General features: G+C 42.1%; 1 protein-coding gene across 2 annotated transcripts in view; it reads left to right on the top strand.

Annotated features, from left to right (window-relative positions):
- Positions 1-27,290, top strand: part of CHST15 (carbohydrate sulfotransferase 15) — a 54,874-nt gene that overhangs the window by 18,574 nt on the left and 9,010 nt on the right. The window contains exons 1-5 of one of the 2 annotated variants that reach the window (XM_074591338.1): positions 3,785-4,441; positions 11,189-12,265; positions 14,257-14,596; positions 18,497-18,643; positions 23,163-23,319. In XM_074591338.1, coding sequence (XP_074447439.1) covers positions 11,678-12,265; positions 14,257-14,596; positions 18,497-18,643; positions 23,163-23,319 — 1,232 coding nt within the window. In that variant the 5' untranslated portion in view covers positions 3,785-4,441; positions 11,189-11,677. Of the gene's footprint in view, positions 1-3,784; positions 4,442-11,188; positions 12,266-14,256; positions 14,597-18,496; positions 18,644-23,162; positions 23,320-27,290 lie in introns of those variants that run through there. The other variant, XM_074591337.1, reaches the window with a different exon arrangement.

Here is a 27,290-nt window from a genome sequence, read left to right as displayed (position 1 = left end):
CTGTTTGATCTTATGAAAAATGTAATAAAAGCATTGGTGGCAAGACCAGCCTTATCACGCCCACTCTCTGCACCTGGAGTTGTATTTCAGGCGATCCCTTTACCTTTCCTGTGAGCTCTTGGGTTATTTGCCTTTTTCAGCATAACAAAAGGAAATAAATACAGCAAATTCAACCTGAAGATCTCTCGCTGATATTAAATCACTGAATAAGTGATTTAACCTTCTATGTCTGTCTTCCTCTTATTTTTGACATTGGGTATCTTTCTGGAGATTGAAGAAAATACACTTTTTCTTAGCAAGGTGTAAAAGTTAACTCCCATTAGCATCAGTATTTTATATCTATTCTGGCTCTCAGTGATTCAATCAATTTAATGAGGGGCTGACTGACTGTTTTGGGTTTGGTTTTTTTTTGTTTGTGTTTTTTTTGTTTGTTTGTTTTTTGTTTTTGTTAAATAGAGGTGAATTCTGATTGTATTCTGAATAGCAGAACTTTTTAATCTGGGTCCAGATTTTTGGGAGAGGAATCTATGAGCCCCACAGGATGGATGCGTTGGTTTATCTCTCTCTTCATGGCGTGACCTGAAGGACTGCGTAGGATATATTGGGAGGTTGCTCGCAGTTGCTATGAGAATTAAAAAAAAAAAAAAAAAAAAAAAAAGGAAAAGATGCTAAACTTCGACCATACATAGCGATTTCTGAAACTGGCTTAAAATGGCTTTTCTGTGAGAAGATGTGCACTGGAGTAATTTGTGTAAAGACGAAGTTTTTCTACAATGTGCAACTTTTTCATATTAAATATAAATCTGCCAGTGTTTCTGTAGCAAGACACTATGTGAGATGAATAGAAATGAAGTGAAAAGATGAATTGCTGGAGATGCCGCATATCATAGGCAGCAAGTTTTGATCAAGAGTTGAGAAGCCAGCGTGTACCGTAGGCAAAATTCTACTCTGAGCATCCTTATAAATACATGAGAACAGAATTTTGCTCCATATTTGTACGAGATGAAGGACTTAAATACTCAGGGTGATGGATTCGTGGTGCTGGGGACACGTGGTCCTACAGGTCTGGCGGCTGGCAGGGATGCTTTTTTTTCTTCTTGGGCTTTTGGACCTGCATTTCTGGTGAAGTTCTCACGGCGCTGATGCCCCAAATCCCTACGCTTCTCTTCAGCTCTCATAAAACCTTCCGTATAAATCCTGCATGGGAATAGCTTTTGGAAAATGACCTTGTGTGGATCTGAGGCAGATGTTACTGCCGAGGAATTGTCGGCGAGACCTCATCCCTGCCTTAAATGTGGAGGAATCAGCCCGTTATCTTCTAAACCTGAATGCTCGTTTAGATCTAATTGGGAGGCCATAGTCCAGTTTGGAGTTTATCACTAGCCAAAGGTTGGCTGCCTTGGGTTCTGTTTTATTTTCCTGTCTGGACTTTTTATTCTGCAAGAAGCTCAAAAAGAAATGACGGGTCTGATTCTAGAGTGATTTAAACCAGGTGAAATAGAAAGGAAAAACAACGCAGAAGTCATTAAATTATTTAGTGATGTTTTTTTTCCCTGCGGAAAAGTGGTTTCAATTAAAAATGGGCGATACCAAGCTTAATTATTATTTTCACGTTTTCAAGGCAAATCAAACAAGAACGCACCAGAACAGGCAGCTGTGGCTGTTAGGAGTGCGAGATGCTGGACTTTGGTAATTTTTAGGAATTTGCATGAGACTTCAGATGGAATAAGAGGTTTCTGGGGGAAGTCATGGCTATGCTGTAGCTGATCCGGGACAGTATCCTGCTCCCCTTCCCGATTCCCTCCCCACCCCCCGGCTTTTTTCCTGGCTTCCAATAATCTGTTAATTTGGCAGTGTTTGTGCCCTAATTGAGTGGTGATTCAAGCGCAGTAATTATTTCCTGAGCATTGCAGCACAAATAATAGGAGTGGGTCCTTATTTGAATGAAACGACTGCCGTTCCGTGGCGCTGATTTTAGGGGAGTTCGCTGTTTTTTTTATTTTTTTTATTTTTTTTCTTCAAATGGAGGGTGTCATTTGTTCCATTCTCACGTTTTCTTTGGAAGTGTATTGATGAGGAAGGAGCGGAGCGTGTTTGGATTAGATCTCGAGAGGGAAACCAGCTGGGTTATGGAATAAGCCACAGTTGTTATTTAGGCGAGATTGCCGATTCAGTGGTGATTCAGGAGGTTTTCTTTGGCTTTAAAAGGCTTCAGATCTGGGTCCTTTAAAGAATATTTTACACTTAAACAAGCGTTCAGCAGTTGTGCAGCAGGTTCGATGTATAACCATGGGTTATGACCAGATACTCTAGCTTTTAAAATGTGTCTGTTTTTTCAAGTGGCTGCCTTAAAAATGTTTGTAGGGGGTTAATATAATTTCTTGGGAGTTGCGTTTATTGATTTATTTTTTTTTTCTTTTTTAATTAGGTTTTTCAAGCAAATAGCGGAGTTTTACATAACCTCAGTCTGCAGGAGGTTGCTGAGCTTTGTAGTGAGTCCTGCTGCTTTTCTAAACCACTGCAATAGGGCTATTTTTCTTTTTTTTTCCTCTCTTCTTTTTTTTTTTTTTTTTTTTTTTTTTTTTTTTTTTGCGAGAAGGTTGCAAAGGTCAGTGATTCATGATTCTCGTTTTATTGACCTATCTTCTTTCTGGCAGCTTGTTGATTTCTCTGAGGTAAATAGATGTGAGTTCAGGCAAAGTTTATTTCCAAAAATGTTAACTTGAGGAGCCAAATGTGTACAAAAACGCAGGACAGAGAAAACCCACGATGATTCCTCTCCTTTCCTGAGCTCGTTTTCTTTTTCTCTTTGAGGTCAGGTTTTTAGTACTTGTACTGTTTATCTATTAAAACGGTACAACCTGCCCACTAACCGGGTGAACTTCCTCGCGCTGTACAAGTCCTTCACTACACTCGTACAAACATTTTGGCTTGTTCTGAAGAGACCATGTCAGAGAGCAAAATCCTTGTGCGAGGTTCAATCCTTGACTCTTCCAGTAAGCTCGACAGCTTAAAAAAAATATCCGTAATGGTCAAGTTTGGCAGGTTTTTTATGTGCCTGGAGATAAACAGATCGTGCAAAGGCTGAAGGATTAATGTTGGACAGGGAGAAAGCCGGTCCCCACTACGGTGGGCCGCGTTGCAATGGGTGACGGAGGCATGGAAGAGGAATTACGTGGTTGTGCTCCACTGCTACTAAACATTGCTGCTTTTTTTTTTTTTCCTTTTTTTTTCATATGAAAATTTTATGAAGGTTTTACTCTACCGGCCTCACTCTGCCCTTTCATGTTTCCATTCCTCTTCGTGTGAGTCATGGGAAGTTTATCGTGGCACGGCTGTGGGCAGCGTTTCACTGCGAGACCCGCATCTTTTGGTGACTAATGACAGCCCTGTCTTCACCGGAGCTCTCGGGAGTGAAATATTACCAAAGGGAAGTTCATTTCTGGAGTGTTGCTGGAGGCTGTGGGACCAGCTTTGCTCTGAGATTTCAAAAAGCGTTACCAGCGCAAACTGTGAACCTGAACTAAACCAATCGTCCCTGATTTGACAGGAAAAGCACTCAGGCAGTAAGAATATTTATCCAGATTAGTGAAAACAATTAGGAGACTGTGGATAAACACAACATAGCGGTTCCTCAAAGAATGGCATTAGATATTATTAAATCAGGAGCCATGTGCTCCTTCAGAATTTGATCTTCAGATGAGATCAAGCAGTACTATCTTTTGCCTAATCTTTTTTTTTATTACTTTATTTTTGCTAAGGGTGCTTATGCTTATTTTTATAGCATCTGCAGCTTTTATTTAAACAAGAAGAAGGGGGCAAGAGGTACCTGCTGCAGAGGATGTGTTCCACGTGTCTGCCTTGGGTGTCGCTTCAGCTGAAGCATCTTCTCGTGGTGCAACTGCTTCTCATCACGCGCAGAAATTACAGACACCGCAGCAGCTGAAGGTCTTCCCATAACAAGGAAGCAACGGAGCAAGAACATGGAGTGCTCTTGTGTTTCCACATGTTAATAGTTGTGGTTTTTTGTTTTTTTTTTTTTTTACTTTTGCTGAGAAGTAATAAGATTCCTTGGGAAAAAAAGCCCATTTTTCTGTGCTCTAACAAGCACATCAGCATACAAATCTTTGATGTGATGCCTGACCTGAGCGGCAATAGGAAAATGGACAGAAAGACAAAAGATGATGTGTTTTATGAGAGTGCAGAGCCTGTCCGTGGGAGCTGTAGCTGAGGGGCGCGCTTTGGCTGGGCTTCGTCCCATCTAACCTGAGAGTAGGTGGATTGTTTTCTAACTCGTCTGAGACATCCGCGTTTCAGGCTGTGACCTGCCCAACAGGACAATCTTAGCTCAAATCTTCAACCTGCGCAGATACTTCTGTCTCTCTCTCTTGCCTCTGGCCGTGGCCAGTGTTAAATGCTCAGTGAAAGCGTGTGAGAACAGGTATTAATCCCTTTTTCCCCTCCCCATCCCTTTCTAGCCTCTGGGAATTGAGGATAGCAACCATTGATTGATTTATTGTCCGTTAATTGTCTAATGTCTTTCAAATGCGTTCATACTTTTGGCCTCAGTGAGTTGCACGTTTTAATTACATTGCGTGAAGAGAGGAAACAAAGCGCTGTAGCTCCATTGACATCAAACAGGGCAAACCGTAACCCGTCAAGCTGGGAAATGTGTTACCGGTGTACTTGCAGCGTGTCTGCAATAGGTTAACAGCATGCCGCTCTTTCATGTGGGAGTGGGAAGACCTGAATATGATTAAAAGTAACAAGGCTGGTATAAAATTTAGCCTGAAGAGTACTGGCAAAAGTTCGTTTTATCTTTATTTTAAAGAATTATGAGAAGAAAAAAAAAAAAAAAAGGGAAAGCACATTAAATATTAAGGCTTCTGACCTGAAAAAATAAGTCGTAAACTTAGATGTCCAGACGATGTGTGTGCGCGTGTAAAATCTATTCCATCTGTTTTATCTTATTCATAGGGGAGGAAAATCTTAGTTATATGACTGAGCATATGAAAGCAATTTAATTTTATAGCCGTTTTGATTACCGTCTTCCCTTACAATCCTTTAAGAGAAAGGGGAGGGATTTTATGAAATGTTTATTTAAAAGAAATAAAACAGAATTTCAGATATTTCCTACATCGTGGGGGAAAAAAAAAAAAAGTGGATGAGGAAAAATCTTGCCTGTTTTATTTTTGGTGGGATTTATCTTTTTACCCCGTTTATTGTAAGGCTGTAGCAGGCAGCTCTGCCTACTGCTCTTCGCTTTTGTGGTACCCACCAGTGTTACCTGTCCTCTCCCGCGTCCCACAGCCCGGGCACCCAACGGCTCCTCCTTTTATATACAGAAGGAATTCCACAGGAAAACAAGCAAGGAAAAGGTCTCCCTTCAATTTTTTCTGTTGCATATAAATACATTTGTTAGCTTGAGTCTGCTTCGGTTTGAAACAGTGGTTCGAGCCCCCTTGGCTTCAGTGGGAGCATATTGAAATCTAAGATAGCTATGCATTTCCCCCCCGCCTCCATTCCACTGTGCGTCATCTCTTATATCCGTGTTTCCTACTGGGGAGATTCCCAAAGATCCTCATTTTTACGAGGAGGATTGCTTTTGGCCCAGGAGCTTGAAAAGGTTTATGTTGATTTCTGCTTTGTGGTTAGAGCTGACACACATTTATGAACAACAGACAAATACCGTATAGACGTGATCATAAATAATTCACCGTTCTTTTCAACAAGAGGAAATTACATGCTACATTATTCAACAATATACAAAGACATGGCTTGTTGTGTAAAGAGAGTAATATTCTGCCAGTGAACCGACAGCAGTTTTGCAACTAAAATATAAAAAAGACATAAATGGTTTATTACCAACTCAAATCTCATCGCCTTTATTCTGCCTGCAATTCACATCCTTCTGCTTCCTATATTGAAATAAAAAAAAAAAAAAAAAGTGAAGTATATCTGTGGTTATGACTACTGGAAATCTTGAATGGAAGAAGCAACAACAACAAACAAAGATGGTGCAGATGTCTTGATTTCGTGGGGTGAATGAGGAAAACAAGGGCTGCTTATGCTGGGGAAGGATCCTGGCCTTCTGGTGAGCATCCCTCATTGCATTGGTAAAAGGCTGGGGAATGAACTTTTATTAAAAACTTCTTGGTAAAAAGAAGGGAGAGGCAGCAGAGAATTATATCCTGATTTTTATGTCTTTACTGCAGTTGCATTCTTTTTGTTACATGAACATGACAGTGGAAAATCATGTAAAACAGTATGTCCACAACTAGCGGTTATTTAAAAAAAAAAAAAAAAAAGAAAGAAAATCAAAGTCTCTATTCTATTAGCTGAGCAATATGTCATATTGCCCTGTGGTAGGTCGTCAAACTGATCATCTAATGAAGCAGCCTGTTATACTGCGTATGCATAAGTTGGCAGAGTTATGGTTGCTGGTGGAACTCTAAATTTTCCCTCATGACTGGTGTGATTAAGATCTCAGTTTTACTGTAGCCTAAGCATATTTCTTTTCTTTTCTTTTCTTTTCTTTTCTTTTCTTTTCTTTTCTTTTCTTTTCTTTTCTTTTCTTTTCTTTTCTTTTCTTTTCTTTTCTTTTCTTTTCTTTTCTTTTCTTTTCTTTTCTTTTCTTTTCTTTTCTTTTCTTTTCTTTTCTTTTCTTTTCTTTTCTTTTCTTTTCTTTTCTTTTCTTTTCTTTTCTTTTCTTTTCTTTTCTTTTCTTTTCTTTTCTTTTCTTTTCTTTTCTTTTCTTTTCTTTTCTTTTCTTTTCTTTTCTTTTCTTTTCTTTTCTTTTCTTTTCTTTTCTTTTCTTTTCTTTTCTTTTCTTTTCTTTTCTTTTCTTTTCTTTTCTTTTCTTTTCTTTTTCCCCACTTGTATGAGCTTCCTGATACATTTTCCTCTGCTGCCAAAGAGGTAGTTAACATGGTTTTTCCTTGAGTTTATAATATTTGTAACGGAGTTTCATGAGAAGTGTCTGCACCTGGGAAGGGTTCAATAAATTCCAGGCCATTTTATTAACATACAAATGGACCTAAGATGGGACAGAGAAGCTTATGTGGTTTTTCTAAGATCCTGCGCTCTGTATTCGTGATGTATCTCTGACGGCTCTTCTTAAAAATTTGAGAATTAATGTCAAATACACAAGCCTTGAACTGATTCTGTAAAACTACCTCAGATAAATCTGTTCAATCAGTATCACTGGGCAAGTTTCAGATCCCTTTTAGAAGAGAACTGGAAAATACATTAGGTTGGGTTTTTTTTTTCCCCCTAAATAAACATTGCGTAGTTACTAGTCCCTCCGAAAATAACCAGCAAGGAGGCGGAGAGCAGGGTCCGGCAGAATATTGAGATACTCGCTGGGTGTCAAAGTGGAGGAGTTCAGGGTGGAAGGATTACAGGAAAACAAATGTGTAGCACATGATGAATTTAATTGAAGCGATGCTGTAGGCTACCTTCTGGTTACCAGATCCTTTTATAGCTACCACTGTAACTTGTAGTCTTTTCCTTGTGCATCTTTTTTTAGAGGTGTTTTTTTCACCTCCCTTTTCTAATCTTTTGCTGTGAGGGCCCTCATCTCGATCCTGTCGTTTTCTAGTCCTTTTTTTTTTTATTTTTTTTTTTTTTGAACTGTCTCTGTTTTCATGGTTTCCCCTGTTACCTCCGTGGATGATGTCCGAATCTCTCCTGACAGTACTCCTGTCTCCTCCTCCTTTTACTTCCTCTTTGAAAATCTTTGCTCAGGTGTCTTATTGCTGCCTGAAATGTTTATTAGCAAAGTGGAAACTTTTCACTTCGTGTCAGGACCTCCTTCCTCCTTCTCTCCAGCCATTGGGACCATTGGTGGTGTGTGGGCAACCATTGAGCTCTTCCCTGCTTTAAGTCTGGGATCCTGTCCATAGCTTCTCTTTCTCTTTTGGACGTTCATTTGGGGTGTGTGTGGATATTTTATGTACAAGAAGCATAAACTTTCTGGGTTTAATATTACACATAAGAATCTGATTTAGTCTCCCTAGTCATTCAAACTTCTGTCAAAATCATCACAGCTCCATTTCTTTAGCGAAGTTTTTAAGACCAGTTTCTTTGAGGAGTCTTACACTGGTTTCTTTCCCTTTGATTAAAATATAGTTGATAATGATTATGCTGCAATTTCTGTCTGCCTCATCTGATTTACTGAATAAACTCATTCAGGAAATGAACTTTTCTTTGTAGGAAGGTATTTTGCAGCTACTGTTGTTCAGTATTTATCTAAATAATTATTCTCGAGTCCTTGAGACGCAGTCTGCTTGCCCTGATGGCAGAAATCCTCCAATATGTGACGGAGTTCGGTGGCAGAAACATCAAGAGTAGAAATAGTTCTACAAAAGCACTTTTTCCTCATACAAAAATGCAGCTAGGAGAATGATGATTAATGCAGGATCTGACCCATTTGATCTGGTCACTTTTGTAGGAATGAACCAGGAGTTATTATCTAGAATTATAGCAATGTTTCTTAAGAATTAAAAATTGGCGTTGAAAAAGCTAGAGGCGAAATAGCCAAATTCTGGGACTCAGTAACGATTGTATTTCTATGATTCGTAGGAGTAATCAGAGGACCCTTTGTGTATCCACTGTAGCATCATGAGAAAATATATTGGTGTCTTGGACGATACCCAAAGGGGTGCTTCAGAGGTGTGTAAGTCTTGTGTTATTTCTCAGGAACTAAGGGACAAAGTCAGACACGAAAACTTCTGCTGAAGGCAGCAAAGTGCAAAAGGATGAGTTACGTTCAATGTTTTTGGGTGGAACGGAGAGCGCTGTAGGATAGGAAAGAAAGAAAGATGTTTGGAAGCAATGAAGAGAAAAAGCATTTCTGAGCCTTAAAAAGAAAGATGGATTTTGGTAGAGAAGGAGCAACAACTGTGGGTCCAGAGGAGGGAGCCAGTGGCAAAAAATAATGAGAAAAAAAATTTGTACGTGGTTACTGAGGTGTATTTAAACTATATGAGAGTTATAATGGTGCTGATTTTTTTTTTAATGTTACTCTGATAGTACACTAATTTTTCTTAAGTGTGAATTGTCAAACATCTCTTCTATTTCATATTTTGATTAAGGTGACTTAGAAAATGTATTTTCATTTAAGTAGTAAAAGTGAATGTTGGACCTTTAGATACCTCATGAAGCAATGAGCTGGTTCTTTGGTCTAGTGAAGTTAATTATAACACAGATTAACTGAATCTGAAAAATAATTTTAATTAATTAGCATTTCGTCATCGTCTTCTGGGCAAAAGATGTCGTTCTGTTCAGGTAAAGCTGTCGTGCTCCTGAATTCTTCCAGATCCTTCAGCCGCTGCTTTTATCCGCAATAAAGTGCTGTATTTTATGTGTGGAGTCCATGGACCCTTCCTTGGCCTCGCGCAGAAGGGCAGGTGCTTCTTCTGTTCTTCAGAGACAATATTGAGTCTCTTAGTCACAACAGGGTTAAAACTCTTTGTGTTGAACCTTCAGGGTAATTCCTCAGGTTAATACTGGGGTGGGTTGTCTACAGAAGGGCTGAAAAGTGGGCTGTGGCAGACCAGGTCCTGGGGGATGCTGAGAAGGGGAGGTGTTGGGGGGGAACTGGGCTGCTGCTTTCGTGGGTACCCGCACTGGGATAGATAAAGAGCGTCACAGCACTGGAGCCTTAAGGTATCTTCATTCCCAGGGACCAAAGGGAACTTCAGTCTTTATCAAGTGCCAAAAGCCAAAATAGAAGTTGCCAGTCAGAACCATACGTTGCTACTGCCCCTTAGGTTTTCTCCATCTTTTTCTTTTCCTTTTCATCCTATGCCAGTTTATTTTTTTTGCTTCTGACTTTTCAAGATTGGTTTAAAATATTTTCTGCCTTCGGTTCCCCCATAAAAGTAATTCTGGAAAATAAAAAGATCTTCTAGTATATAGAAGAAGGTATGTTTTCTGAGAACTTTTGTATTTGATAATCTGGCTTCTCAAAATAGAGAGTTGATTTTGAACTTAAAATGTGGGTGATTCCGGTAAGGTATTTAATAAGCCATGAAAACAGAAATTCTAGAGGAACTATGCATAAATATGCTTTAATTAAGACCATCCTTAAGCTGATGACTTGTTTGTGACTTGTGTTCGGGATGCTGCCTGGAAAGCCAAGCATGGACACGCTCATACCAAGACCAAAGCTTGACATAAATACTCTAAACAGCTCTGGTGGCTCTTTGGCTGTAAGCAGCCGTGGTGTTGATGTGTTTAAAGGATGACGGCACATACCCAGTGCAGCAGGGTGCTTCAGCTCCTGGTCTGTGGGGACACGGAGACCTTCATGGGACACATGAGCACTCAAGTCCCTACCTGTGGTGGCTGCCCTGTAGCAAGGGGGCATCTGCTTCTCCGGTTTCTGCACGGCCTCTCCCATACCAGAGTGCACACCGTTAAGAGGATTTGCTGGATCCAGGATCTTACCTTGAAGTCGCAGTACTGGTTGTACGTTTCATTTAAGTAACACGTCTTGCCTTTTTCAGTGAGTGCTATGTTTTCAAAACGTGTCTGACTAGAAGTGCTGGAAGTATCCTGGTGGCATTGCGTTGCATCGCAGGTGGCTGGTCCAGAAACCGGAGATCCTGCCCGGAGCCTTTGCTAATGTCTATTATTTAATCCCATCATTTGCTGAATGTTTTACTTGTGGCTTTTGGGATTTTTGTTTGGCTTTTTATGTCATATGCTTGAAAGGAGACTTACTATCTTATCCCTGCCTTGTCCTGGTCCTACCCCATTTCAGGACAGTTAATTTAAGGTCCCCATGCGCAGGTAGAGGGAGAATATTTAAACCTGTGTTACTGAACACTGTCCAAAAATTCTTCCATGTTTAAAGAGCAGATTAAGATCTGTTAGACGGGTTAGCAAGCAGCTGAGGGAAGTTGTGTGGCATTAGCTGTGGTAGCAACTCTTCGTCGATGTGAGGGGATGGGTGATTGAAAGGAAAGGGCAGCTCGCTGTGAACTTGAAGCCAAACGTTTCCTGGGTTTAATATCGTGAGTGCTGTAATTAATACAGAGGGCAAACGGAAGACATCTTTCAAACAGAGCTGCAAAATTACTTGTGGCATGTTGTACTTGGCTATGGCTTTGGAATGAAGGTGAATGTGGATTTCACGTCTGCTGTTCTGTGTGTATCTATATATATGTCTTTGTTCCTTTAGGTTGTGCAATGCAAGTCTATGAAACCACCCCTGGGAAGATGAAGCTTCCAGTAGCAGCAGTCTGGTTTGGAACCCACTTGTGTTAAGCATACCTGGGAATTTCTACCCATATTTGCCTTTCCAGCGTAAATCAGTGGACAATGAGTTGTCTTTATTTTTTGCATATTCTCACGCTACGTAACGATTTTTATTCCTTCTCATTTTGTTCAATGGGAAAAACTTGAGCCAGCTGTCTAGCTGATTCTTACTTCCCCACATTCCTCGTACTGAGCCAAATTCTTGGAAACCGCGTCCACAGTACATCTATTTTTGTGTGTTGGTGGTTGTCTTATTTTTTTCCTTTATATGACATATGTCACTTTTTGAGTGCTTTTAACTATTCTGGTTTAAACCTGTCCTTTTGCATTGCTGAGTAGTCGTAGAATCACTCAAGGAATTAAACATTTTCAGACTTACAGAAGATGACTCATATGCTTCAGCAACATTTTTATGGCTGTGCTCGGCTCATTAATACAGGAGTTTAACAGTAGTAATATGAGGTATTGTATTAATTGTTGCATACATTTATTACCAAATGACTTGCACAGACAGTGTTTCAGATGCCGCGGACCTAATCATAATAACCAGAAGTGTCCTGTTTGCAAAGGAGAAAATAAGATCCCTTTGTGCGCCGATAGCAAGCAGATGAAGTTGCTGGCAGTTCTGGAAGTAAGGACTGATCCCAGTGAAAGCTGGAACGGATTTTTCTGCTTGAGGAAGGGGAAGCTATGCAGCTTGATATTTGGGTTGCTTATAATGACTCTAGTGATGGCATCCTACATACTGACTGGAGCCAAGCATGGCCTGTTGTTAATACCGTCTCCCTTCCATTACGGAGCTTTTACTAGCAATCCAAGCTTAATGGACAATGAAAGCCTTAGTGACATGAAAGACCATTACCAGCCTTCTAAAATGAATATTTCATACGTAAAGGATTATCCAAGCATTAAATTAATTATTGACACTATTACTTCAAAGATAGAGTTTGTAACAAGACAGCGCCCTGGTTTAGAAGAGCTGAGGAAACAAGAGCCACATGTAAGTATGAATTGAAATGTGTCTGAAACTGCTGTATACTTGCCTGTTTCAAGACTTTTGGGTCAATCTTTTACAGAGATTAAAAAAAAAAAGTGCAACTGATGTGCTCAGATGTTCATACAGTGATTTACACCATCTAGAGTCTCCTGATTTACCCCAGCCGAAAAGCTGATATTATAGATCACATCCTTCTGAGTCATGGGCAAAAGGGATGAGTTATAAAATGGTCTTGACACCTGAAGCAAAAAATCAGGCAGTCTTCTGATAGCTGTATGATCTCATTGAATTTTTATCTTATCTCATGCAAAATCATTCTGACTTAGAATTGCCAGTCACCTTAAACGATGAATAAGAAAGGAGGCTTTCTAATAATGGATTGCCAGTGTGCCTTCCTGAAAATCCAGTCATTTCAAACCTTGTATTTCAGAGTTCAAAACTGGAAGGTGATTTGATTCGAGTATTACGTGTTTGGCTTTAAAAATTAATTCTTGGTGTTGCAGGGGAGTTGGGAGATTATTGAATGATTATTATTGGGAGATTATTGAACGATGGCATGACTAGATGGATAGATGAGGGGAGGGCGGTAGATGTGGTCTACCTTGACTTAAGCAAGGCGTTTGACACGGTCTCCCACAGCATCCTCATAGGGAAGCTTAGGAAGTGTGGGTTAGATGAATGGACAGTGGGGTGGATAGAAAACTGGTTGAAAGATAGAGCTCAGAGGGTTGTGATTAGGGGCACAGAGTCTAGTTGGAGACCAGTGACGAGTGGTGTTCCCCAGGGGTCAGTACTGGGTCCAGTCCTCTTCAACATATTCATCAATGACCTGGATGAGGGGATAGAGTGCGCCCTCAGCAAGTTTGCTGATGACACCAAGCTGGGTGGGGTGGCTGACACACCGGAAGGCTGTGCCGCCATACAGAGAGACCTGGACAGGTTGGAGAGTTGGGCAGAGAGGAACCTTATGAAGTTCAACAAGGGCAAGTGTAGGGTGCTGCACCTGGGAAGGAACAACCCCATGCACCAGTACAGGTTGGGTGCTGACCTGCTGGAGAGCAGCTCTGTGGAAAGAGACCTGGGAGTCCTGGTGGACAACAGGATGACCATGAGCCAGCAATGTGCCCTTGTGGCCAAGAAGGCCAATGGCATCCTGGGATGCATCAAGAAGAGCGTGGCCAGCAGGTCGAGGGAGGTCATCCTCCCCCTCTACTCTGCCTTGGTGAGGCCGCACCTGGAGTATTGTGTCCAGTTCTGGGCTCCCCGGTTCAAGAGGGACAGGGAACTGCTGGAAAGGGTGCAGCAGAGGGCTACAAAGATGATTGGGGGACTGGAACACCTCTCTTATGAGGAAAGGCTGAGGGATTTGGGTCTCTTCAGTCTGGAAAAAAGACGTCTGAGGGGTGACCTTATCAACGCTTATAAATACTTAAAGGGTGGGTGTCAGGAGGATGGGGCCAGGCTCTTTTCAGTGGTGCCCGGGGACAGGACAAGAGGCAATGGGCACAAACTTGAACATAGGAAGTTCCACCTAAACATGAGGAGGAACTTCTTTACCCTGAGGGTGACAGAGCACTGGAACAGGCTGCCCAGAGAGGTGGTGGAGTCTCCAACTCTGGAGACATTCAAAACCCGCCTGGACATGTTCCTGTGTAACCTGCTCTAGGTGACCCTGCTCTGGCAGGGGGGTTGGACTAGATGATCTCCAGAGGTCCCTTCCAACCCTATGATTCTATGATTCTATGATTCTATGAAGTCCTTTCTGGCCTTAAAATCAAAGGATTTCCAAATGTACTCCTCTCCCAGTCCGACTCTGTACAGGATTTGGTTCCAGTGTCCATCAGAAGAAATAAGGTCAACTTTTTAGTTAAAAAGACAAGGATTAAAAGTGTCCACATAGTGTTTCTGTTGTGTTCTCTTAATGTGTGAAGTTAGAAAATTATAACTGTCGCTTTTTGCTGCCTTGACTGAAATTGTTGTTCTTTATGTTGCAGATGTTTTCAGTAATTCCTAATAAATTCCTTCCAAATAGCAAGAATCCTTGTTGGTATGAAGAGTACAGAGGAAACACAACCACAGATCCTTATGCAACAAACTCCTATGCACTGTATTCAAAGCGCTTTCGAACCATATTTGATTACCTCAGGAAGGTATTTTGGAACCACTTGTACCATTATAAGGACAAACACTACCGCCTGCGCTGTCTCCCCCATTTCTACATCATTGGCCAGCCCAAGTGTGGGACGACGGACCTGTATGACCGGCTCAGGCTGCACCCCGACGTTCGGTTCTCAGCAATCAAAGAGCCACATTGGTGGACAAGAAAACGGTTTGGTGAGTAAACACGTCCTCTGGTATTCAGGCGACTTGTCTCTATTAAACTCTGACATTTCTTTTATACGTATTTGGGTTGATATTTATGGATTTGCTCCATATTGGCTTACCTAATAATTTTTAAAAATCCGATGGTGGATGCCCAATAGGTTCTGGCCTGCTTTTGTTTAATGGTGGTTTGGGCTAAACTTTTCGAGATGACGCACATTTCATTTGGTTTATTTGCAATGGTTTGGAAAATCTAGGAAAAAAATAAAAACACCAGGTAAAACCAACCTTGTGAATTTGTAAAAGCAGGAGGAGAAACCGTTAGGAGGTGATGGGAGATTCAAAGAATAGCAGTGATGGTTTTGTGCTGCAAAATTCTGTAAAGCCTTTCTTACATGAATAAATGATGGGTCAGTATTTGAAATGTAGGTGGCTTCAGTCCTTATGATTCGATAAATACAACTGTGCTTTGTGGTAGAAGCTTCGTTAGTGTTGCAGCTCTGGTCAAGCAGTAGAGATGCACAGTAGAGATGCTCTGCATGAGAAAGCTCTCTCGCACCGAGGAACCTGCACATATTTTTGATGCTCTTTTCCTGGGTGACATCAATATTTCATGAAGTGACCCTTTGTGTCTGAAGGCAGACTTGAATAGCTGAGGTTATGGCCTGCTGGAGCAAGACGCATCCATCCCTTGTGATTGCACCTTCAAAGGGTGTCTGAGGGCGCTGGGACTGAGCGCATCGTTTTATCTATCTGAAGTGTTTTTGTCCTCCTGCTTCTCTCTTCCCTGCGTGCCAAGGAAGGTCAATCTTGTGGTTAGAGTCTGGAAGAGATGCAGAAAACCCAGTTTCAATTCCTGACTCTGCTGTGTGCTCAGTGCTTTCCTCTGAATGCTGATGCGTATAATGCGTGCCGTATTCCACCCAGGCTCTGGATTTTCCCACTCTTGGATCTAGCTGTTAAGTGCCTGTATGCCCGCACTTGGTATGACTTTGGTAGCAAAGATCACAGGCTTTTCAGTGATATTACTATTTCCAAGAGGAAGATACTGGTTATTTTACGGTGACATTATCTTCACTTCTGTTTCCAATTTGCTGTTGCTTTACTGCAGACACTGCCTTTGGAACAAGGTAAAACCCAGCACTGTGGGGTAGATCATTTGATGAGGACTTTGCATCACTACTCACCTTTGGTGCTTTTTTAACCTTCTTGAAATGGGAAGTTGTCTCTTCTAATGAACTGCCATGGATAACAGCAAGGGAGGACACTTTTTGAGGGACTGGGACACCTGCAGTGCTGCTTCTGTTCTTTATTTCAGGGTCGTACCTTCAATTCTTTATTTCTCCTGCATGTGGTGTTGCCATTTTCATCTCCCTTCCCCGTACCCTGGAGCCCAGAAGAACCTCCGAGCTCCTGCAGAAGGGGGCTTTGATCCTCACTCCTCACTGAGGAGGGCTCAGCCACAGAGCTGGGATTTCATATTTCTCATACAGAAATAATTTTGCCATGTTCTTAGTGTTTGTATTTTCTTCCTTTGCAAATGCCGTGAGAAAGTGGATAAAATCCTTTTTTAGACATTTTCTAAACATTTGTTATAAGCTAAGAGTTAAAGCAATACGATGAAAATACAGTTTTCCTTTTGAGATAACTTGGTCCAGTTTAGGAGACGCTCCTCGGAGGAACTGGTGTCAGTGGAGGAGCAGGGTTACAAAATTAGTTACAAAGTCAAACAAGAGAAGCATCGTGGTGCCCCCTGAAGTCCCACGAGAAGGCACTCGTTCATCACAGTCAGCGGCTGACTGAAGGCAAATGATAAGGAATTACCTCCTGACCCGAAGGTGAACAGTCAGATCAGTGAAGAAAGGGAATTTTAGACTTGGATGCCTTCCATGCGAACGCCGTGCGGCATGTCCCTGGGTGTGAAGATGCAGGGGCTGTCAGCAAACCATCTCTGGAAAATCACGTCTTCCATAAGAGTGCCGGCAGGAAAGACTAAACCAGTCTGATAGGTTAGGTTAAAATCCTTTATACTAAATGGTTCTCTACATCTACATTAGGCTCAACGTAAATGTTTGGAGTTAATGTTGGAGGAAGTAGTGCATCCAACCCCACTAAAGCAAGACTGGACTAACTAAAGCTCAGAGCTGGACCTACCAAACAGGCAGAAGAGTGTAAGAAATCAGGCTGGAGTGCGTATAATTTGAGAACAAGGGCGGGTTCCTATCTCTGTGCTGGCATTCACAAACTCTTCACTTGCACGATCTTGTGGTCAGCCACTGGGGACCAAGTGCAGATCCTTGAAGAGAACTTTCTTTGCGTAATTCAATTTTTTTGAAGTTATTTTGTAAAGCTGAAGAATGAGGAAAGATTGCAGAGCCTGGGATGTCATGAGAGGGAGATCTGTTGAGGTGACTTTCCCGTCCTCGTCTCGGGCTGTCTGTCATTGAGAATGGAAGGTTAAGTTTTGCTCCTGGTGGCTCAGTCCTTTCTCTCTGCCCAAACAGTATATTAGCTAATGGTTAGTATTTAAAACATAGGGGAAAAAAGAGAATATGACAAGTGAAAATGAGACAGCCCCCTTTATAAGCCAACTAGTGGGTATGACTCCAATGCTCCTGGCTATTGACTTGGTTTAGCTTGTAACATTCATCTGGAGAAGAAAGTCTCTTTGTTCTATGGCATTCTCTGATTCAGTGGATTTTTATGAGACTGACTAATTTCAGCTGAAGCTAAACAGCCCTCCTGGGGAAGCCCCATTTCACAAATCACCACTTTCCTGTTCTGCTGGGATGGCTGATGCGCTACAGGACTTTGTCCCAGCTTGACTGTCTCTCTTTCCTGACTCTTAGCCGCAATTTCTGTTCCCATGAACGGGGTGGCAACAAACCAAGGCAGTCTGTAGCACCATGCATCTACCTTTTTTTTTCCCCCCTCAAAACAAGTCAAAATACACTGCTGAGCTTTCTTCTACCCTCATTAAATCCCACTTTCCTAAAGGGGAAAATCAGAGGGAATGGACAAAAGAACTCCCTTGCTGAGCTTTCCTCTCACATAATTGGTAATTGTTGGCCTTGTGAGAACAGAAAAGGGAGAGTTGAGAAGTCCTGCTCTATACTCTTAGATTTGCTCCTACTCCGTTGACTTTCCATTACTGTCCTTGACCTCTGCTTGCTTGAGAAACTCTCGTGTGGTACCGTAAGAAGCAAGGATGCAAAGGCAGGCTTGGGGAACATGTACAGAAAGTGGAGAAGTGAGCCTAGAGTTGGAAAGAAGAGTGGGAAAAGGAGTATAAAAATCACAGGTGTGCCTCAAGATGCTGAGAAATGCAGGGAGAAGGTTGTACTGAACACATCCTGGGGTGGAGGGAAAGAGAAGAGAAAAATAAGACGCCGTCGGAGATCTTTGTTTTCATACTTGTGAATGACAAAAATATGAATGGTTTCCCAGTTTTCTGATTTTGATAAGTGCATGTTGATTTGCATATTTGGCATCAAAGCCTGTTCTCAATCTCCATACAGTAAATCTAGTGGGAGTCCAATATTACTTCAGTTTATACTGGTGCAATGAAAGCAGAATCTGGTCTTTTACATTCATTCCAAAAGCTAAATTTGGAAGGAAATAAATGCAAGCTATTCATGCAGGAACTGTAAACCAGAACGCTTTAGATATTCCCTATCACTGGGAATTTATGGCTTAATCCTATAGTATCTCGAATCTCAGCTACTTCATTATTGGCACTTTTATCTGAGTGTTACGCTTCATCGGTCTAATTTTGTGCTGACGTTAGGTGGTTCAGTGCCAGCGATGTCAGTGAAGCCATCTTTATTTACACCAGTGGTTGATCTTGCCCTGCTATTCTATTTCTTTTTTTTTTTTTTTTTTAATAAAAAAACCTCTTTTCACTGTTTTTAGGAATCATTCGTCTGAGGGATGGCTTTCATGATCGCTACCCGGTGGAAGATTACCTCGATTTGTTTGACTTAGCAGCACATCAGATCCAGGGTGTGCTGCAGAGCGAAGCGGCAAAAGAGCGCGGCAAGATGAACAGCATCATAATTGGTAGGGCAAATACAGCCTCTGGAATATGTCTCTGGAGCTCCAGGTTGGGCTTGTAGCTGAGGCACGAGAGGGGCGTTTTCCCAGGTGTGGGTGGTCCACAACACAGGGCCCCTGATGTCGGTTTTCTCCGCTCTGCGTGGGCAGTGCAGAAATTCTTGCCTTTTCCGGGAGGGTGGTTACTTGCTTTGTTAAAAAGCTGTGATTACCTTTAGAAAATGCCTGAGCAAGCAAGAAATGTCTGATGAACATCAGCATTTAATTACATCCTCTTAAAAAAAAAAAAAAAAAAAAAAAAAAAAAAGAGGGAGAATGACCTTGGTGACTGCTCCAAACATTATTTTCATTTCGTTGTCATTACAAGGGGTTTGCCAGTCGCCAGGGGATCGTAGCTTCAGGTTCAACTGCTGTAGCGATGTGTCTGGGGTAACACACTGATTGTGGTATCGCAACCCTCAGTGGGTGCTGTAGAAATCCTGTAGCTGACTGGAGACAGTTTCCATGATACCAACCAGCTCCAAGCGCCTCTTCTCAAGCGCCAATATAAGATATACGTAGGAAGAAGGCCCACCGTTTTTTGTGTCATCATCCCTAGGTAGCCTACGGTGGACTGAAATAAATATGATTAAACTCCTGAGCTGGTTCATTAACAGCAAAGATAATGCAAGCTTCAAGAGCAGGAATACACAGAGTGAAGCTGAAGCAATCTTGCATGGTATTTTTTTCCAGGCATGGGCCCTAGAGGCACAGTACAGGATACTATTGGAAGACAGCCTTACAGTTTCAGTTGATAATAAATTACCTGATTAGCATTCGAAATGGTTTAGAAATGCTGTTGTATTGTACCTTATGGAAGTCTGTGGTTAGGACTGGGCTGTAGGGGAGGGATCCCTGGATTGCTTTCCAGGACACACAGTGGTCAATAACACCGTGCCCACCCACTGGGATCCATGGTGCCATCGGTTTACAGTGCCCCCAAGGAACATCATCAGAAATCTCTAAATTCTGCTCTTTCTGTCTGCTAAAACCACAAAACTGAGGGGAAGAGAGTTTTACTAGGCTTACTCCGTCACCTCAAAATTTCCCTGGGAAACCAGACACATTCCATGAAAATACTAGTTGTGCAAGAGACAGCCCCCTGTTGGAAAGAGACTTTTCAAGTAGGCCTGAAGATTTTATTCTACAGAAAATAGAGACAAGATTTTTGCTGCCTGCCCTCAGAGGGAATACCCTCAGAAGAATTTTTTTGGGTCTCATTCTAACCAAAAAAGTTCAAACTATTGTTCACTGGAGGAAATGGTGACGACGTCTTACCTTGTTTAAACCAGAGACTTGGCTGTAGTCACATTTGGTCAATACTTCCTCAGCCTCTATTTAGGTCTACCATTCCCTTTATTAAATATTCAACATTGAGTAAAATTTGCAAGATGGGGTCTCAAGAAATGTTGCCATCAAGGACATCTGCAGATTTTCCTCCTACTTACAATAATATCTCCTGTCCTTTCATGGGTGAAGTGCTTATACTAATTAAATTCACTAATCTAATTGGCAACGTACATCTTTGATTACTTACGTCCTGTTGCAGCTTTTTCTAGAGTTCACTTTGTGTTTCTTTTTCCTGTAGTCTCATTTCTTGTTTCATTAAGATTCTATTTGCTTTTCTTATTAAATTTACAGGAAAAGTCCTGAATTATTATACTCATTGAGTCAGTCTTTTATGACCTTGGTGAAAAAACAAAACAAAGCTAGCTAGTCTAAAATGAATCTGTGCAAATATCAGGTTTGCTTGGAATCCTCCATTTTCTTTTTTTCAGTTTACTAGAAAGAAAAACCGATTTAAAACCATAAACATTTCAATAGTTCATCATGTTATGTTATTTTGAAAAGTTAAGCTTCTCTGGACATTATACTTCGTGGGTAATAATTGCATTTTCCCCCCCAAAAATTCCAACATCTGCTTCGAGATGAACCGAAGAGGACAACACTGATCTAGCCTGAGGCACTCTGAGCGGGACTTTTTTTATTTGTGATCGTTAATAGGATAAATTCAGAGGAATGTCTTGTGAAAACACAGTAGGAGTTTAACCCATTAATGACTGAATAAAGAGGTTATACATCTATTCTTTAGGCAATTTAGTAATCCATACTTTCATAAGAAAATTAATATGTTTTTGGTTGCACTGCAGTAATTTGACATAATTACTATAGCAGTGATTACTTTACCTCATGTTTAGTGTAGATCATTCTCTTTGCAGATATTAAAATCTGCATTATAAACCAGAAAGGAACCCTGTCAAATTGTCAGGAGCATTTTTGGCTCCTTCAGGAAATTAAAACTATAAGCAGAGACCAGAATGATCTATTATCTTTTTTTTTTAATATCCCCTCCCCCTTCATTCTTGACAGGCATCTTATTTTGGGAAGATTTTTCCTTCTTGACCCCAGGCTCCCCTGGGCTGACGGCATTAGAGCATCACCTTGAGTCCCTGTTGATGCTTTAGGACGGTTCGGTTGTGTGCCTGTGATCTTCCCTTGCTCGTGCGCTGCCTGCAGATTTTTGGTGGTGGCAGTTGATCCAGCCGACGCAATGTCTGTGGAGAGGTCTGGTCTCTGGTGTGAAGCGAATCTGCCCATTTGCGTGTAAACACATTGATTTTATTTAGGTCAGATAGCACACGTGTCAGCAGATGTTCTTATGCTCAGGTTTGGTCGCTCTATATGAGCTCATTGGAATAAATCCAGTAGAGTGTCAAACATGATGAGAGGTCTACTGAGCAGAGAAGTACGAAGGAAGATCAGAAAAGCTGTTCTAGAGAGGAATAGATGGCTGGATGAGGTCATGGGCTTCACTCTTTGGCATGATTTAGGCAAACATTTTTGAGGGAGCGGTTTGAGTTTAGCCATTCCCGTCGTGGAGACGCAGCAGTGACTTTCCAAGGTCGCTCTCATCCCGGGAGGGCGCTAGTCTGTAAATCCGTGTCTGCGAGCGCTCGGACCCGTTTGCATTATACTGTCTTCTGAAATAGCTGCATGATGGTTTCGTGGTACGGCTATCTTCGCTCTCGGCCTGTATTTAGTCTTCTGTGCTTCTGCTACACTCAGCATGGGAGCTGGGCTACTTGAGTTTTAATTGACAAGCCAAAGCCCGCCGATGATTAGGCAGTGCTTTGGCTAATTAATTTAGAATGGAAAAGCAGGGTTGTTGTGGACACCCGGCTTTAGCCAATGGACCTGATCTCCTCCTTTTGAAAAGAGGCAAAATGAACATGGCAGAAGATTAACGTGTTTTCTAACAGCTCCCAGACTTTATTGATGAATCACATTGTGTTCAGCTGAAGTTTGGAGCCGGTACCTTTTTCGTGTTGTGTTTTGGCCATCTTTTAAAATCTTTATTGGACTTTCCCAGGACAGAGAGAGGGGGAAAAAAAAAAAAGGGAAATCACGTGCAAGTCTATAAGCCTACAACATTATTATTTTGTCATCTCATTCCTTTTGATTCATAAAACCTCATTACCAAGAATTCGCTCTCATTAGGCTGTCAAAGAGTGGAAGTGGAAGTTTCCAAAAAAGCTCCTGTATATGTTTTATTAAACAGTAGCGTGCCAGATAAATGCCCGTATGACTTAAAAAGACAGGGAAGATCACACAATTCAAAACATCGTATGAGATCATTTATTTAGCAGCTGAAGCATCGTGTACCTTGTTCTGGCGGAGACATTACTGACTGTGTTTCTCCCTGTAGCATTACTTTCAGAGTAAGCTTCTTCAGAAACTAAGGACAGCAGAATCTGGCGTTTAATTAAAAGCATTATTTATTCTATAGACCTTTTGTCTGATCGTTAGTAAATAGTTATATGTGACTTAATCCCCATTAATAATTGTAGTTCTGTAAAAAAAAGCTCTGATAACGGATAATTCTCAAAAAGGGATATTTCAAACTGCATTGACACAGTTCAGCTGCTTAGTGCATTTTTTTTCCCCAATATTTCCCATGTGCTCACTGACTCCTGTTTACTTTCTAAACACTATTGATCGGCTGGAGTGGTGGTTTCTGCTTTTTACTCCCTTTAGTTTGTGTTGTCAAATCGTATAATTTGTTAGCAGCCTACTTCTCTGAGATCAGGAGCATTAAACCCAACCCTTGGGGTGCTACAGAGAGCACGGCGCGTCTTCGGCAGCCCCGAGCTCCTGCCTCCTCGCTGCAGGGCGGACCAAAACCCGGATCAAATATATTTACATGTGTTAACCACTAACAGGAAGCAGTGGGGTTAGTGGAAAGTGATATTTCAGGTGGAATTACATAAAACCTGCCTATATCAGTATGTTCGCAAAGGTGCAAGGCGGTGTGACTGCTCTGGCTCTGGGGAGCGTTGGCCAGACCAACTTGCAAGGGACCAGCAAGGTATGTTGAAATTAGTAATGCGAATTTTAAGCAGTCTACGCCAGTTCAAAATTCAGCCAGTTTCTCCTCTGATACAAAGAATGAAATGGGCTACTAGCAGAGATGCTCTTTAATTTCCAGGGGAGGCCAGTGCCTCGACGATGTGGGACAACAACGCTTGGATTTTCTTTTACGACAACAGTACTGAAGGAGAACCTCCCGTCTTAATCCAGGACTTCATCCATGCCTTCCAACCCAATGCCAAACTTATCATCATGCTGAGAGACCCGGTTGAAAGGTGAGCAAGGATCACATTGCTAAAATACGCAAGAATAAATTTCTCACTATAATAGTTTTATTCACTCTTGCTCTCTTGGATGCAAATAAATGTTCACGTTGTGTTTGACAGAGTTACTTTGTTTAGGATGAGAGCTGCCAAGGGGGTTTTGTGCTGTGTATTTTGGCAGATGGAATTGTGGTAGGGTTTTAAAGAAGAGGGGCGCGTGAGTGTAAATGCCACAGTGAGTGCCGTGCATGGACAGCTGAGCTACTCTGAAAAAAACAATTTATACATTGCCCGATTCAATATAACTCCATTACCCGAGCTAATATGCCCTGGTTCTCAGCAGGGACCACTAGACTGAGCGTGGCACTGCATTGACATGTCTCGACGCAAGTGGTCCTGTGCAATGCTTCAATTCATGTTAAATAATAAGGTTTCTGTCTTCAAGGGGCATACTGTTCAAAATAATGAAAAGATTGCAAACAGCTCCAGAGTCAGCAAATGATACAAACTTTTTTTAATCTTAAAAGCGCTCACGTAAAGCTTCCCTAGGCAATCTTAGCTTGCACAGCTAACAGCTGCTTAGGAGTTCATCCTTGGTCTTCCTGACTTTGTCTGCAGTGGAAGGGCTCTACTTTTGCAGAGGTGTGGGCTGTCCTTGAGTGGTTCTCCGTTGTGTTAGCCACGAATGTCCTTCCTTCCGCTGGCATTTCACTGTTTATCTCCAACCTTCCTCCAGATCTCTAGGACGTTTCTTTCCTCTGTGTCCTCTGAAGGAGGACGATAATGATGAGGGTAATGGGGAGGGTGGAGGGATGGAGGCAGAGTCCAAAAGGACCAGACCAAGGGGGTGTGAATTCCTTCTCTCTGTAGCTCTCTAGCGATATTCAGGATACTTTAAGCTAGGTCAGTACGCAAGGGCAAAGGCAAGAAACACCCAGGAAAGAGGAGAGGGGGATGTGGATGATGATGGGGACCAGGCAAGGGCTCAGGCACCAGGAGAAGGGCAGACACAGGGTGCAGCTGCCCAAAGCGACTTGTCCACGGGAAGGGATGGGTGCTCCTCGACGAGCTTCCCCGATGGTAGGGCTTGGCAGGGCACGGCTACCGGTGAGAGGCAGAGCTGTGCGAGTGCTTCCCATCTCCCATGTCAAGATATACAGTTCTCAACTTTGAATGATATCTCCTGACCTCAGGACTTAACAGATGGTAATTTTATGCGAGAGAGCTGGCTGAAGTGGCTTCCTCATGGAAATTACCGACAAATTCCCTGATTGCTTTAACCACCCTCTGTAATGGGGGTGTAGCTCTTTGCCAGCTTTAATAAGGGTGAGATTAAAAGTCAGCTTCATCCTCCTTGCTGTATTTATGATAAATTGGTTTCTTTTTGTTTACGATACCCTGTGCCCTTGTGGCTGGTGGCCCATCTCAACTGCAGGAGCAAAAGCAGCCATGGCAGAAGGGGACACCCGGGCAGCTCCATCGGCGATGCAGGGCAACCGGGCAGTTGCCTTGCAGTAGCCAGGAGGACCTTGGTGCTGCACAGGGTCTGGGACAGGGTCTGGTCTAACCCCCACAAGGTCTGGTCTGTCCCCTGACGGAGGAAATTTGGAGGGCAGCAAGGTTTGTGGTGGTGGGTGTCACTGGCGTCGTTATTTCATTGTAATGGATGGTGATTGAGGGCGATTCCAAGTAGCCGGAACAGCTGAAATCCTAATCAGCAAAGGTTTTACTTCCAGAATTAAAAACAGATGGAAAGAAATATAGAAAAATCTCAGCTGCCCTGTGGAGAGAACTTGTTTTCAAGAACATAGTTTTCCGTAAGATGTCAGCAAGTCCTAAAAATTATGCATTTATTTTAATGGACGATTAGAAATACTAAGCAGTCATATTAAACCTTTTTAAGTAAAATTACAGCCAGGCCTATGCTGTATGTGATGCCTGCTGGCTGATTTCCCCCAGCACGAAGCTTTTCACCTCCTCTGCCGGGGGCGGTCCGTCCTGCCTTCCCTGGGACAAGGTGGGCAAGCCCGAGTCTTGTTGATGTATGTGCTTTTCTGCGAGCAGGAGGTACCGCTGTCTGCCTAATTTAGTTGAAGTCGGCTGGTTTTGTCCCTTAGCTTCTCCCCAGCTTGTCCTCGTACCCTGAGCTGGTGGGGTGGCTCTTCGGTGGGTGCGTCATGAGGGATCCAACATCTATCATCACCGAGGGAGAGGACACACGTGTTGCCATGGCTGTGATCCTCAAGCAGTGATGGGCATCACTTTGAAACAGGCTGCCTGATCAGTCTGGTCCAAGCCCGGTACCCTCCCTCTGCTCAGAGATGGAGTTTATTTGTTTAAAGAAAACTGTCTCAACTGCATTTACCAGACTGCGAAGAACTGGACAAAAATCAGTCTTTGTTTTTCGTAGTTGGTGACTCCTACAGATGATACTGGGTGCCTCTGCCTCATCTTCTGTAGTTTGCTGTGATTTTTCTTCTAAAAGGCGTGTAAAAAATTGAATTACAAGCATCCTGCAACAAATGCATCTCTTTTCTTCCTTTTCAAGTGAACGGAGAGTCTTCATTTGCTTCATATGGGAATTAAAATCCTGTTTTTGCAAAACGCTAACATAAATAATGAGTGCAGAGGCGCTATTCCTGTGCTTAAGTGCTTTGCTGGATTAGGTCCTAAACTTTCTAAATTAAATGATGAATTTTTAAGAACCTGTGGAAATCTAAAGAAGTTAAAAAATAAATAAAGTGCAATACAAAAAGTTACTGCAGCAATAAAATGAGACCTAAATAAATTGATCTTTTTAGGTAGTTTCTTAGAAACTTGTGCTTTTTGAAAGAGGTTAAAAGTTATCTAGGATTTCTGGAATTGTGTCAAGAGGTGGGTGCTACAGAGGCATAATATTTGTGCTGCAAACACGCTCTGGGAAGTGATTCGTCAAGTGTTACAAAGCTGTTTTCAAAATCCTGCAGTATGTTTTGGGGTGTTCTGGTCATAGTTTCTAAGCCTAGATAGGAAAGAAAATTAAAATATCATGTTCAGCAGATGATTCACAATGTAATATTTATGCCATCTCAGAGCATTTCCTTTGTCTCTTTGAACCATGTTTATCTTGGAAGAGTTTAATCAAGGTTTCAGGGATTAACACTACAGTAGATACTGTGTTGCCTGTTGGTTTTGGGTTGTTTCCCCACCACCCAAAGGCACTTGAACATAGATAATATTTTTTTTAAGGGGTATTAATCAATTTGAGGCAGGGGCTCTGCTTTCCTGCAAGCTGCCAACGCACATGGGGCCACCTCCTGCTGTCCTCGGAGCAGAGGTGGGGCTGCTTGGGGGATGCAGCTCTACACACTGTAGCACAAATGTGAACCACTCACCTGGCTGTTGTATTTCAGCTGAAAAAAAAACCCCAAGAGGTGGAATGCTGTAAATCGGACAGTTTTGATGGAAAGTCAACACAGAAATCACATGGGATTGGAGATGGAGCTTTCCACGAAAACTAGGAAATCTGGGCTTTTTGTTATTTTTGAAGATGGCCAGGTCGATAATCACATAAAAATCACTCTTTCTAACCCATCCCATTCCTCTGTTGGTTTTGATTTCAACTTAAACTTCTGAGATAAGTTTCTATCCATGGCAGCGCGGAGCATCGAATATAGAGAGGTACCAGTGTCAGCCGAGACCAGTTCTCCTGTTCATAGATAACACAAATTTAAAATATATACATTTGAAAGATTTGGCTTCAGGAGGAAATATTGGCTTGTGCAATTTCTAGAGACAGGTTCTCGAGGGATGCTGACCTTGAAAGCACGGATCTCCCCAGAGTGGATGCTACTTGGAGTCAAAAAGCCTTAAAATTAAAACCCCACCTGGAGCACTGTGTCCAGCTCTGGAGCCCTAAACACAAGAACGACACGGACCTGTTGGAGCGGGTCCAGAGGAGGCCATGAAGATGATCAAAGGGCTGGAGCCCCTCTGCTGTGAGG

Source organism: Larus michahellis, chromosome 6 (assembly GCF_964199755.1).
Source record: "Larus michahellis chromosome 6, bLarMic1.1, whole genome shotgun sequence".
In the NCBI taxonomy this organism is placed as follows: domain Eukaryota; kingdom Metazoa; phylum Chordata; class Aves; order Charadriiformes; family Laridae; genus Larus; species Larus michahellis.
Note: the sequence above shows the minus strand (reverse complement) of the source record. Positions and strands in the feature narration are given on the sequence as shown.